At 43.4% G+C, this 14091-nt stretch overlaps 1 protein-coding gene across 1 annotated transcript; it reads right to left on the minus strand.

The window, feature by feature from the left end:
- Positions 1-300: 300 nt before the first annotated feature.
- On the minus strand, positions 301-13342 carry LOC124144450 (uncharacterized transporter slc-17.2-like). Its single transcript, XM_048402828.1, has 12 exons — positions 13303-13342; positions 12780-12887; positions 10216-10490; positions 8237-8476; positions 7149-7236; positions 6644-6739; positions 6132-6265; positions 4581-4730; positions 3487-3619; positions 2524-2674; positions 1600-1690; positions 301-909 (listed from the first exon to the last, which is right to left on the minus strand). The coding sequence occupies exons 2-12, from the start codon at positions 12871-12873 to the stop codon at positions 526-528; spliced, it is 1836 nt and encodes a 611-aa protein (XP_048258785.1). The 5' UTR covers positions 12874-12887; positions 13303-13342; the 3' UTR covers positions 301-525.
- Between the last annotated feature and the right edge of the window lie 749 nt (positions 13343-14091).

A 14091-nucleotide genomic window follows, 5' to 3' on the forward strand; every position in this document is an offset into this window, starting at 1 on the left:
AAGTCACATGAGATGTACTACAAAACTCTGCTATGTCCCACTGAATATGATAACATTAGCCCGTAAAAGAAACCCGTGCAGATCCGGGTTAGAATAGGTCTTCAGCAACCCATGCATGTCGTAAAAGGCGACTAACGGGATCGGGTGGTCAGGCTCGCTGACTTGGTTGATGCATGCCATCGTATCCCACTGGATTGTCTGGTCCAGACTCGATTATTTACAGACCGCCGTCATATAGCTAAAATATTGCTGAGTGCGGCGTTAAACAACAAACCAAACCAAAAACCCAATTGCGTAGATCGGTGCTCATGAAGTCAATCACTGTATTGTCCGGCCCCGACTCGATTATTTCCATACCGCCGTCATATAGCTAAAATATTGCTGAGTGCGGCGTTAAACAACAAACAAACAAACACACAAAGATATGGATGAGACGATTGAAGCAGCTACGCAGGCTTCAGGTAAGGACATTATTCGTTACGTCACGATGAATGATACTGGAACATATGGACGAGCACAATGAGACTATAGTTTTGTACTTGATGACGTTAGTTGTGTTGACAGTTTGTCTTCGTCTGATTCGTGAATTATCGCAAGCTGAGATTCTTGCCCGGTTTTATCAAACTCGAAGGCAGCATTAACGTGTCCATTTTTAGTATAATTCAATTGGCACTCATTTTCACCGACTTTGTTTTCTTGATGGCGTCCGCTCGTGGGCGATTCGTCACAAGTTATATCCGATTTGTTGTCCCCAAGCTCCGCATCTGTCGTCGCCTCGCTTGAGGTCTGTTCTTCAGGCACGGCCCACGGCTGAAGCTCGCCGCTCCCAAGGAACACAAATGCAGTGACACCGACCACGTACACCCCTGCGATGATGAAGAACACTATCCTCCACTCCTCCAGAGTCCCCTGTTTACAAACATATCAATAGGAACCGATCACGTAATATTTTTTTCAAAATTTAACTGGTGTGTGTGTGTGAAAGGGTTGGGATGGTGTGCGTGCGTGCGTACGTGCGTGGATTGATGCTCATGATATTAATCACTGGATTGTCTGGTCCACATTATTTACAGACCGCCGTCATATGGCTGGAATATTGCTGAGTACGGCGTTAAACAACAAACCAACCAACAAACAAACCGAATATTATATAGTCGGTGCCTAAATAGATGGTGTGTGTGTGTGTGTGTGTGTGTGTGTGTGTGTGTGTGTGTGTGTGTGTGTGTACGTGCGTGCGTGTGTGTGACCACCCGTTTTATATTCGGCATTCGATTTTTTTCAGTAGTGCTTATGCACGAAGTGAGGGCAATTTATTTATTTTTAAACCTATTTGCCGTGCCATACTTCACACAACACACACTACGTCACTCGGAAGGCATGAAAAACAAAACTATTTTTCAGACAAAGGTGTGTCTTTTGAATATTTTTGACACAAACAAAGTCATGCTGGAGAGAGTAAGGGTTTACCGTTCGCATAAACAAATTTAAAATGATCGTATTGCTGCAATGCAGTCAAATTCCTGCTTTGATTTCTTATTGAAGGCATACACTCAAGTACAGTGTCAACCTTTCAAAATGTAAATAAAAAATGAAACTTACGTTTGGCGTCAGGTAAGCGGCAGCCATAGGCCCGAACATGGACATGAAGGATCCGATCACCATATAGGCTCCAGTGATGATGCCGGCATACCTGCATGAGTGAGTGAGTGAGTGAGTGAGTGAGTGAGTGAGTGAGAAGTGACGCAGGTCTTAGACGAAGGGCGAATCAGGATATTGGAACCATGATCATAGGTTTCTGGTACGTTTAAGGGACGCAACTCTGCACAGCGAACAGTGGCGGCTTATTCGACTGGACCACTTGTGCTCCTATTTGGACATATGGTATAATTTGCAAATGCATTTTATCAGAATGTCGGAGTATACGCTTTCTGCTTCATCGGGATTTATTCGCCTGATGGTGGAGTAAGCATATACTCCGAAACGTTGTGTTCCTCAAAATTTTAACGCCGCACAATATTCCAGCTATACAACGGCAACATAATAAAGAGCGTTGACATACATAAATTCTCTCTCTTATGTATGTCATTTTCTAAATGCCATTCAAAGACTTGACATGTTGCATAAATTCACATTTCGTTAGTTCGTTTGTTGTTTAACGCCACACCCAGCAATATTCCAGCGGTCTGTAAATAATCGAGTCTGGACCAGACAATCCAGTGATTGACATCATAAGCATCAATCCACGCAATTGGGATACGATGACATACATCAACCAAGTCAGCGAGCCTGACCACTCTATCCCGCATGGTCACCTTTTACGGCAAGCATGGGTTGCTGAAGACCTATTCTACCCCGGATCTTCACGGGTCCATAATTTCAAAATAATCGCGGAGATGAATGATTGAATGGTCCCAAGTTATTTTTTTAAAGTGTTTTTTGTTGTTGCTGTAGCTACATAATACATCAGTTAACATCACTACGAGGCTTATAGGATGAATTGAAGGGGAGCAAACGTCCACCGACCTTGGAGCGATATCAAGGGGAGTAACCGATGAGGACGACATCGAAGATGACTGGCAGAACATTGCGAGGAGGAAGAGGGCGACAGCAATTTCTCTCTGTTGGTCGTTGACCATGCCGATACCCACTGTGAAGACGCCACAAACGAAGAAGCCTGAAGCGGTAGACATAGAGGTAAACACAGGTAAACACAGGTAAACACAGGTAAACATGAACACACAGGCATTGAGTCGGAGGTTGGTTGGTTGGTTGGTTGGTTTGTTGTTTAACGCCGCACAATATTCCAGCTGTATGACGGCGGTCTGTAAATAATCGAGTCTGGACTAGACAATCAAGTGAATTACATCATGAACATCGATCCACGCAATTGGGATCGATGACATGCATCAACCAAGTCAGCGATCCTGACCACCCGATGCCGTTAGTCGCCTTTTACGACAAGCATAGTCGCCTTTTACGGCAAGCATGGGTTGCTGAAGACCTATTCTACCCCGGATCTTCACAGATCTGAGCCGGAGGTAAACAATGCGATAGTCACGGGGGAACATGTCGGCCACGCTGATAAATATGTGTGAACGCTGTGCATCTGAAGAGCGCTAAAGCAGAACCGATACAGAACTAATACAGAGTAAAGACGTCTCATCCACCGTAAAGATCCGGGCTAGAATGGGCCTTCAGCAACCCATGCTTGTCAGAGGCGACTGACGGGATCAGGTGGTCAGTCTCCTTGGCTCGGTTAATGCATGTCATCGTATCTCACTTACGTAGATCGATGCTCATGATATCAATCACTGGATTCTCTGGTCCAGTCTCGATTATTTACAGACCGCCGTCATATAGTTGGAATATTGTCTGGTAGTTAACAACAAACAAATCATCAAATTTAATGAATTTTTCAAGGCCTAATGTTTCAAATTCGTGTAGCTTTAATGATAGGACATGTAGTTGATGACGGATCCTGGGTACCTGAAGACTGGACTATTTTTCGGATCCACGTGACACTGATGGACGATTTCCTCAAAAGTAGATCTGAGAGATATCCCCACGCCATCACACCGACAAATCTGGTAGCGAATGGGGCGGACGAAATGATGGCGTTCTGCAGGGGAACAAAAGATCAACCACATTTACATCTGAACACAAGTTGTAACAAAAGAAGTAATGGGATGTGCGAAAAGTCCTCCCGGGTCTTTAGAATGCACACGTGAATGTCAGTTTCAAACTTTTACTGGAACTGATATCAAAGAATGTGGAAATGTTAAGAAGAACATACGGTAACTCTCAGTTCATAAAAAGTGAATAAACATATTAAAACGTCAACGCCAGTAACTAACCAGTCTCGATTATCCGCCGAAACAGATTCCACTGGGCGCAAAAGGCAAAATAGGGATGATTTTATATGAATGGATAATTAAAAAGCAGTGATGGTACCATCGGTGTTGGCTAAAGAACATCCCCACTTTCCCGAAACTGACTTATGTTTTTTAGAATAATTAATAAAGAAAATCACTTTGTAGTCTGTATTTTTTACTGTTTGAGTTACACGTGGAAAAGTCTTTTTGCTTGTTCGGATCATAAGATATCGTTTATTCGTCGAGTCTTCATTAAGGAGGAAATGGCATTTCAAACATACCACCGACCGACACTAAGGTAGTTCTGACTTTGTAATTGAAAGAGTTAACAATGTTCATAACACGGTGATTAGAACAGTGCCCTTAAACATTTGAACTTTAAGCACTCCTCCCAAAACGCTATCAATATTAAAACGAAAAATAAGGAGCTATGGACGGATAAAGAGATCATGGGGGAAATTGCATCTGGAAAGTTAAAAAAAAGATTCTCAGCCGAAATTCCTAAGGCAGAAGGCGACCTTTTAAACACCTAAAGTAGCAGCAACAACCTTACTGGTCCAGATTAGATAGTTTCTGAAACTGGAGACAGTCTCTTGGCTTCTTTCATTACATTTTGGGGGATAACTAAACAACTGTTTTTTTTCTGTAAAATATGTTCATTTCAGAGACTAGATGTTTGTCCCCCTTCGTCAGTATGTGGAGTCGCACCTGTTCGATGGAGAAGTGGAGGACGTCACTCATATACTTAGGGAGGTAGGCGAAGAAGATGCTGGAGCACCACATGTGGCAGGTCTGGACGATGATGAAGGCCCACACCGGCCCCGACAGGAACATCTGCAGGAACGGGGGACGCGAGGACTGGAAGGAGAACATTGATTGGGTGTGTCGTGAGGGAGTTGGATTTAACGCAGCTTTTAACAGTATTCCAGTTATATCACGGCGTGTCAGTTTAATGTGGGAGGAAAGCCCGAAGTGATGCAAGTCTCAGACGTTTACCACTTCGGTGAAACCTACGAGCACGGGTATGGTGCTGACAAACCTAGAAACATAATCGGGGCGAACCGGGATTCGAACCCACAATCATAGGTTTCTGGTGTGCCCAAGGGACGCAACTCTGCACAGCGAATCGCGGCGCCTTAGACGACTGGGCAACCCGTGCCCCCGATTGGGTGTGTAAACGGCTTGTTTTATACACGGTTATGCATTCAAATAAGTCCTACCCGTTGTATATTTCATGACAACTATTTCTCAGAATTTATCTTTTCGACTGCGAAAGTAATTCGGTAACTATTTACGAAATGTCAAGAAGCCGATAAGAACGCGCGTACTGATGCGTCATCCAAAATGGCGGACAAGCTTTCGCGAGTAACAAACTACGGATGTAAAGATACATTTTAGAGTTTTATATATATATATCTATCTATCTATATATCTATTTATATATATATATATATATCTATATCTATATATATATCTATATATCTATCTTTATATATATATATATATATATATCGCTGGGATTGGACTTGAGAGAGTGGGTGGAGGAGGGGGCAGTCGAGAAGAGAGAGAGAGAGAGAGAAATGCATTCTCTCTCTCTATATATATAAATATATATGTGGCTGGGATTGGACTTGAGAGAGCGGGTGGAGGAGTGGGCAGTCGAGAAGAGAGAGAGAGAGAAAGAGAAATGCATTCTCTCTCTCTCTCTCTATATAAATATATATGTGGCTGGGATTGGACTTGAGAGAGTGGGTGGAGGAGTGGGCAGTCGAGAAGAGAGAGAGAGAGAGAAAGAGAGAAATGCATTCTATATCTATCTATCTATCTATCTATCTATCTATGTGGCTGGGGTTGGACTTGAGAGAGTGGGTGGAGGAGGGGGCAGGTGACATTTGATGAAATCAGGGCGAAGTCGCGGAAATTGTTTTGAGAAGATGTGTGAGTAGGTTTTGTCTGAAAATGTGGGGAGAGGGGAGGGAGTCAGAATGGATGGAGGGGGGTGGGTGTTCGTTTGGTGAGCGTAGTGGGGAGTGGTTGGAAGGCCTACAGGAGGCGAGATGGATGGTGAGGGTAGGGGGCTGGTGGGAAGTAAAGAAGGAAGAAGGGGCGAGCCGGTTTTTCTCTTATAGCCACAGCAATGCCGTGAACTGAGAAGAGAAATGAAAAAGAGATGGGAGGTCAGCGAATGCACAAAATCTGATGTCCTGCGTGCACGCTCCTCATCAATGATACTGATTCCGGTATCGCTTGCCCCCATACCTCCTGTGGGTCCTCTTTCTTCATGGTGTGCTTGGCGATGTACTGGGCCTCCTCCTGACTGATCCATGGGTGCGTCTCGGGGGTGTCGTGGATACACAGGAACCACACCACACACCAGATGGCGCTCAGTCCACCTGCAGAAGGGATTCACTTGGTGAACAAGGTCTTACGGCCAATCGTATACAGGAGAGCACAACTACAGGAGCTATGGCGTTATTGCACGTTCCCGTTGAATCTCAAGCAACGGAATGGTCAAGAACAAACAAACAAACAAACAAACACGAGTAACGTTATCAAAGAAAACATAACTGCATTGAATCTTCAGTTTCATACAGGACGTATATTTAAAACCTTCAACAAGAACGCTACCAATTGATACTCTTTAGTGCTTTATAAGCAATAGGTTTCGTATGAGAAAGGTAAAACTGAAACCGTCATTTTGCCGGAGTATTGTTGTACACAGCATTAAACAACAGACAAAGACGGAACATAGACTAAGGCTTGTCCCTTACCAAACACATAGAAGACGTAGGGCCAGCCGTTATCGTGGGGGATGGTGCAGATGAAGCCGGAGAGGAGGGACGCGGCGAGGCTGCCCACGTTGATGCCTGAGGATGAAGATGTAGGAGTGGGATCACCAGGAACCACCGTAAGAGGAGTGTCAGGGCTTTACCATTTTGGAATTTTGGAATTATATACATATATATATATATTGCTGCTTGTGCTGTCCATCTACTGTCAAAATACATCTACTCGTATTACTATTTATAATATTGTGGCTTCAAATGTCAAATTTGTATGGTTACTATACCTGCTATTACTCGTTTTACAGCTATTACCACTTCTTCACCACTGCTATTATCAGTACTGTTGCTGCTACTACTATACTTCTATTAATACTTCCATCATATAGCTGGTGTATTTCCGAATGCTGCGTTAAACACTCAAACAAACCACAACTACCACTTCTATATAATTTCGGTTGCTATGGCTATAGTAGTATCTGCGTTCACCTACCCGTGTATGTGCTGGAGACGAGCTGCACCCGTTCTGGGCCCGGCGCCCAGTGTGACCATAGCTCCAGGGATGCGGGGAAGATGGTGCCCTACAGTAGTCAGAATACATTAAGTCATTGTGTCACTTCTAGTGTTTTCTTCTTCTTTTTTTGTTGTTGTTGTTGTTTAACGCCGCACTCAGCAATATTCCACCTGTCTGACGGCGGTCTGTAAATAATCGAGTCTGGACCAGACAACCCAGTGATTGACAACATGAGCATCGATCCACGCAATTTGGTTCGATGACATGCATCAAACAAGTCAGCGAGCTTGACCAGCCGATCCCGTTAGTCGCCTTTTACGACAAACATAGTCGCCTTTAAGGGCAAGTATGGGTTGCTGAAGACCTATTCTACCAAGATCTTCACGGGCCCACGTGTGTTATATATTGCAATTCTATGTTACTTGTTCCTGCGTTTTACCGAAGTGGACCCGTGAAGATCCGGGTTGGAATAGGTCTTCTGCAACCCTTTCTTGTCGTATAACGGGATCGGGTGGTCAGGCTCTGTGACTTGGTTGATGCATGTCATTGTATCCCAGCCGATGCTCATGATATCAATCAGTGGATCGTCTGGTCCAGACTCGATTATTTACAGACCGCCGTCATATAGCTGGAATATTGCTGAGTGCGGCGTTAAACAACAAACAAACAAACAAACAAACAAACAAACAAACTATTTACCTAAGCGGTAAACGTCTGAGATGTGGGGTAGAATAGGTCTTCAGCAAACCGATGCTTGTCTCCCCCGTGAAGATCCGGGTTAGAAAACGTCTTCAGCAACCCATGCTTGCTGTAAAAGGCGACTAACGGGATCAGGTGGTCAGGCTCTCTGACTTGGTTGATGCATGTCATCATATCCCACTTACGTAGATCGATGCTCAAGATGTCAATCACTGGATTGTCTGGTCTAGACTCGATTATTTACAGACCGTCGTCATATAGTTGGAATATTGCTGAGTGCGGCGTTAAACAACAAACAAACAAACAGACAAACAACCATAAACAAACAAACAAACAACCATACAAACAAACAAACAAACAAAACTCACTGAGAAGAATCCCAGGAACACCCTGAGACCGATAAGGAAGTTCACATGTGCGCGTGCACCAAGCGGCGTCAGTAATGTGGCAACCGCAGACGCAAACACGCTGACGCCGACGACGATCTTGGCTCCAAATCGCCTGGCAACGAAGCCGCTGATGGCCGGGGCGATGAAGCTGCTGTAGAAGGCTGCTGAGAGGATGATGCCCTGTGTCTCGCTGTCCCAGTCAAACTCCCCGCGGGGCATCTGCAGGGGTGAGATGACAGATACCATGAATACCCATCTCGTTATGATGACATCCTCTGATCCATGTACAGTTAGAAATCTTGCAATGTATATATATCATGCAATATTTTTTAGACAATGTAAATGGAATTAACATTGTATGTACCCCCCCCCCCCCCCCCCCCCCCCTTGCATAAAGAAACATGAACCAAGATACCACCTTGCTGCCCCAGATATACTACTACTACTACTACTACTACTACTACTACTACTACAGCTACATCTACTTATGCTACTGCTACTAGTAGAACTGCTACTGTTCCTACTGTGTCTGTTCATATTGTCATAACTACTACTACTACTGCTACTACTACTACTCCTGCTACTACTCCTGCTACTACTACTACATCTACTAATGCTACTGCTACTAGTAGAACTGCTACTATTCCTACTGCGTCTGTTCCTATTATTATTACTGCTACTTCTGGTACTACTACAACTACTACTCCTACTACTACTACTACGACATTACTGCAACAGTTTCTACTGCTACTGCTGATGACACTACTAATGCTACTGTTACTGCTGCTTCTTCTTCCAACTTGGGTGGGGGGAAGACGTCTAAGGCGCCGCGATTCGCTGTGCAGAGTTGCGTCCCTTGTGCACGCCAGAAACCTATGATTGTGGATTCGAATCCCGGTTCGCCCCGATTATGTTTCTAGGTTTGTCAGCACCATACCCGTGCTCGTAGGTTTCACCGAAGTGGTAAACGTCTGAGACCTGCATCACTTCGGGCTTTCCTCCCACATGAAGCTGACACGCCGCGATAAAACTGTTAAAAGCGGCGTTAAAACCAACTCACTCACTCTTGCAACTATGCTGTTTGCAATGCTACCACTACTACTACCCCTTCTACTACCCCTTTTACTACTACTACTACTACTACTACTACTACTACTACTACTACTACTTCCCCGTTAACCCATGTTTGCCGTAACAGAGGACTAACGGGATCGGGTGGTTCAATAACTTAGTTTATGCATGTCATCGTATCAAACATGGGAGTATCTGGTCCAAACTCGATTGTTGACAGACCGCTTTAAAACACAAAAAAACAAACAAACTAGTTCTGCTTAATAATACTTCTGCGTCATATACTATTCCGCCTTCAAATACTTCCGCTGAAACTAATAGCATTGAACATTGCCATTCTAACCCATTATTATTATTATCATTATAACTGTAACGTACGGGTTTTTAGACACCCCACACCCATCTCCTGAGTTAGGACGCGACCTTAGGAATAAATCTTGAAAACGTCTCAATGTAAATGGGGGCGGTCGGGTAGCCCAGTGGTTAAAACGTTCGCTTGTCACGCCGAAGACCCGGGTTCGATTCCCGACATGGGTACAATGTGTGAAGCCCATTTCTGGTGTACCCTGCCGTGATATTGCTGAAATATTGCCAAAAGCGGCGTAAAACTCACTCACTCACTCACTCACTCAATGTAAATGTGACCGCCCTGGATGTTGTGTCGCGCGTTAAGTCATATGCCCACATTGCTCCCTGTTGCACACGGCACACAGGATGCTCACCTCTTCCTCTGACGCGTCACAAACATACATTTATACATCTGTTTATAACGAGGACAGTATGTGCTAAAATTGATTACAAAAAATAGTTTTCCATGCATTTTCCTGAAACATGGTATCATAACATACGCCTTCCTTTCTTGATCTGCCCATGTCATGTATACTTACGAAGAACGTTTCGTTAAAGGTGACAGGGAAAGAGAGATTTCCGTCTTGGGTCCAATTCCCTGACCCCCCGCGCCTGCCCCCAGTCATGCAGACCAGGGCCATGGACATACAGTTCCTCAATAGGATGATGAAGACAACGCCCATGCTCGTCAATATGGCCGTGAACCACCGCCATGACGTCACCTTCTGCAGGAACGACGGAACGTCATCGGCACCATTGGCGCTACCGACCTCCTCACCATCCTGCTTCAGCTTCAGGGGTTCATCTTTTGTGCCTGTTTGTGTAAATAAAAAAGTCAATGCAAGAGAATAACATGTCTTGATTCTCCTCCGAAACAGATTCCATCTGGGGCAAAAGGCAAAATTACTGTGATTGCTTGTTTGTTGTTTAACGCCGCACTCAGCAATATTCCAGCTTTGTGACGGCGGTCTGTAAATATTCGAGTCTGGATCAGACAATCCAGTGATTGACATCATGAGCATCGATCTATGTAATTGGGTTACGATGTCATGCATCAACCAAGTCAAACTGCTGCGATGAATATATGAATGGACCATTGAAACTCAGTGATGGCACCAGGTCTTCGCAAAAAGGATAAAATATTGTTTGAGTTGGGTTTAACCCTTGTATAAGTTACAGATAGCCATGATCTTAACGCTTTGCTCCGGTTTTGAGTTTTCCGAGAAAAGTAAAACGTTATAATGCAATAAATAAATAGGTAGCGATCATGGTATGCGAGGGGTGTGGGACAAACAAATCACATGTCCATCGTGAGATACGCCCGTCATCTCGGGAACTAAACGGTGTCAGGTGTTCGGTCATAGAGAAGTGTAGCCGATGGCAAGTTGAGTGAAGCTCGATTCTCGATGCAACATAACACAGTGCCTCAGCAGCTGGACACAGCAGTTGTTGTGAGACCACTGTGAGATGCTGAGACACCACTGTGAGTTGCTGAGACATAACAGTGAGTTGCTGAGAGACCACTGTGAGTTGCTAAGAGACCACTGTGAGTTGCTGAGACACTATTGTGAGTTGCTGAGACACCATTGTGAGTTGCTAAGAGACCACAGTGAGTTGCTGAGAGACCACTGTGAGTTGCTGAGACACCACTGTGAGTTGTTGAGACACTACTGTGAGTTGCCGAAACCTACTTAGAGCTATTGATGAGTGATGACGAGAAAGACGGAGAACTTCTGGGAGATTGTGTTTTATATCTTATATATGAGGAATTGAATTACACGGAGCTCTAAACCCGAGGATCGACGACTTTTATCCCGAAGTAAATATCAGCGAAGAAGCATACAGTAGCTGACCGGTACAAGTCAGCGAGCATGGTTTTACGCAGCTTTTAGCAATATCCCAGCAAATATCACGGCGGGGACACCAGCAATAGCCTTCACACACTGTACCCGTACTCATATGGCGAATCGAACATCGAATCTTAAGCGTGACGAGAGAACGCTTTAACCACTAAGCTATCCCACCGCCCCGAGGCCAGGATAAATACGTACGTTCAGACACAACAGGAACCACTTGGGCATGTGCGATTGTGTGAGGCCATTGTCGGGTATTACTCATCTCTATCGCTCTCACAGACCTTGCTCCACACTTGTGTTAAAGGTTCGTTTACCTTAAACCGTCATTTGTTTTTCTCAAGTAAACAGGTTGCCAGCCGCGCTGTCTACAGTGAAGCTTGTACGGGCTTTAACGACACAATACCAACAAGACAGTTTCTACTACATTGAGGTCTTGTACAACACTGTTGCTCGCTGATAATTCACAGCAGGTCCCGGAAATCCAGAGACATAGCATGGCAATATTTAGCTTACTGTCGGGTTTGAGATATTGATTATTTGCATTACTTATAAATATACGGGGCGGTGGGGCCCAGTGGTTAAAGCGTTCGTTCGTCACGGGTTCGATTCCACAAATGGTACAATATGTGAATCCCATTTCTCGTTAGCCCCTCCGTGTTATTGCTGGAATATTACTTAAAACGGCTTAAAACCACATTCACTCAAAACATACAAATTAGTGAGTGTTTTATCAATGTACTGATGACAGTGGCATGGCATACATACAATGCATATGCATACAGGTTTTTTTCAATATTTTCTTCCAAAACAGTACACTCTGGAGTAGTTTGGGATATAATAAGTAAATTATTTATAGTTATTCGAACCTTAAATATATCTTAATCTTACAACGGCGAGAAATTTAATTTAGATTTTGATCTGGTCATTTAAAGTTACAAATAAATGATGACATGTTGGACAATGTCCAATTTTTTTACCTTGAAATAGGAGAGAACTGTTTCGTATCAACATGTGGTTGATATAATGGACGGAGACTTCTCCCCAACGCATATCACCAGGCAAAACGCACAAAAAGATGTATGTTCCTTCAAATACCACGAAAAGATACTTTACATAAATACGATTTGATATCCTGGAGAATTTATAAATGTGTATATACACCACACTGTCAAGTCTGTATTTTGCATTGCATAGTTTTGTACACAGGTATATCTACTTGTGGAATAATAGATACACAATGTACTCACCTAGATTTCTTGCATTCACCAGCTCTACGGGGTCACTCTTACTGGGGTTGATGAAGGCACTGGGGCTTATCAGAGATATAGTATTCCTCACCATATCTAAACAATGGTCTGTAAACAAACGTTAAATACTCTAATTATTTTTTTGTTTGCGTGTTGTTTAACGCCGCACTCGGCAATATACCAGCTATATGACGGCCGTCTGTAAATAATCCAGCCTGGACCAGACAATCCAGTGATTGACATCATGAGCAAAAATGATGACATGCATCAACCAAGTCAGCAAGCCTGACCACCATTAGTCGCCTCTTACGACAAGCAAAGTCGCCCTTTAATGGCAAGCAACGGTTGCTGAAGACCTTTTCTGCCCCGCATCTTCACGGGTGCTCTAATTAATACATGGAGAGAAAAATCATTAATTTAGAGAAGAATCATATTCTTTTCTCGTTGGTGTTAATAAATAGTTAGAAAAACAGTCACTACTGATTTCAATTCGTTTAAAACAGAAACATGTATGCAATCGTACCTTTGCAACGTAAATTCCAGTCGTGTGGTTTGGTTTCTAATTCACCGCAAACCTATGCATTCTTGTGGTCGAAAGATTGTTTATATATCAATATTTACTTTTTATCTTGACAACAAAGGCTGTTAGTTTGTGGGGGGTCTTCGCTATCAGTCGGCCATCAGGAAGCGATGTACATATTAACGTGTACTTTAAGCGGCAATTGTCATCGGAGAAAAGACATGTTTCTCACTAAAAGCTAACAGATTATGTCCCATATGTGCTCTTTGACAATCAGTTATGAATCATATTAATTATGATTAATGATAACATTTCCTGGTTTCAACACGAAAACCGCTATTTCTGAAGTGCATGTAGGATTTCAACGATTGAACTTTTAATCAAAGGGTATTGTTACGGTATAAATCTCATATATTTAGATTTGCTATTGCCTTTCAAATGCATCTTGAAAATAAGCACGCTCAAACTGTTTCCTTATTTGTCCGGGTGAACGCGTGTGTTATGACCGTTGACGTTGTTTACTGTGGACTACGGTTATATGTACTTTTACTGACAACTTTTTGTGTTTTGCAGTTCGGACTGAGAGGGAAAAATGGGAAAGGGCTATTTATCTATGACCATATATTCCCTCTGCAAGGTATGTCTATGAATAATTAAGTATCAGCTCTCACTTTCAGTTTTATTTCTCTGAAAAACCACCAACGGTGGTACGAGAATAGCTATATATACAACATATAACATACAATGCAGATCAAGATGGTAACAAGCCTCAATGAAACAAATACAAAAAAA

Source organism: Haliotis rufescens, unplaced genomic scaffold (assembly GCF_023055435.1).
Source record: "Haliotis rufescens isolate VD_foot unplaced genomic scaffold, xgHalRufe1.0.p SCAF_29, whole genome shotgun sequence".
NCBI lineage: Eukaryota > Metazoa > Mollusca > Gastropoda > Lepetellida > Haliotidae > Haliotis > Haliotis rufescens.

Coding starts and splice junctions, on each gene's coding strand:
- LOC124144450 (XM_048402828.1), bottom strand. CDS start 12,873: ATGGTGAGGAATACTATATCTCTGATAAGCCCCAGTGCCTTCATCAAC. Junction 3,620..4,580: donor TCCACTTCTCCATCGAACAG/GTGCGACTCCAC, acceptor GTTCCCCTGCAG/AACGCCATCATTTCGTCCGC. Junction 910..1,599: donor CCGCTTACCTGACGCCAAAC/GTAAGTTTCATT, acceptor GTTTGTAAACAG/GGGACTCTGGAGGAGTGGAG.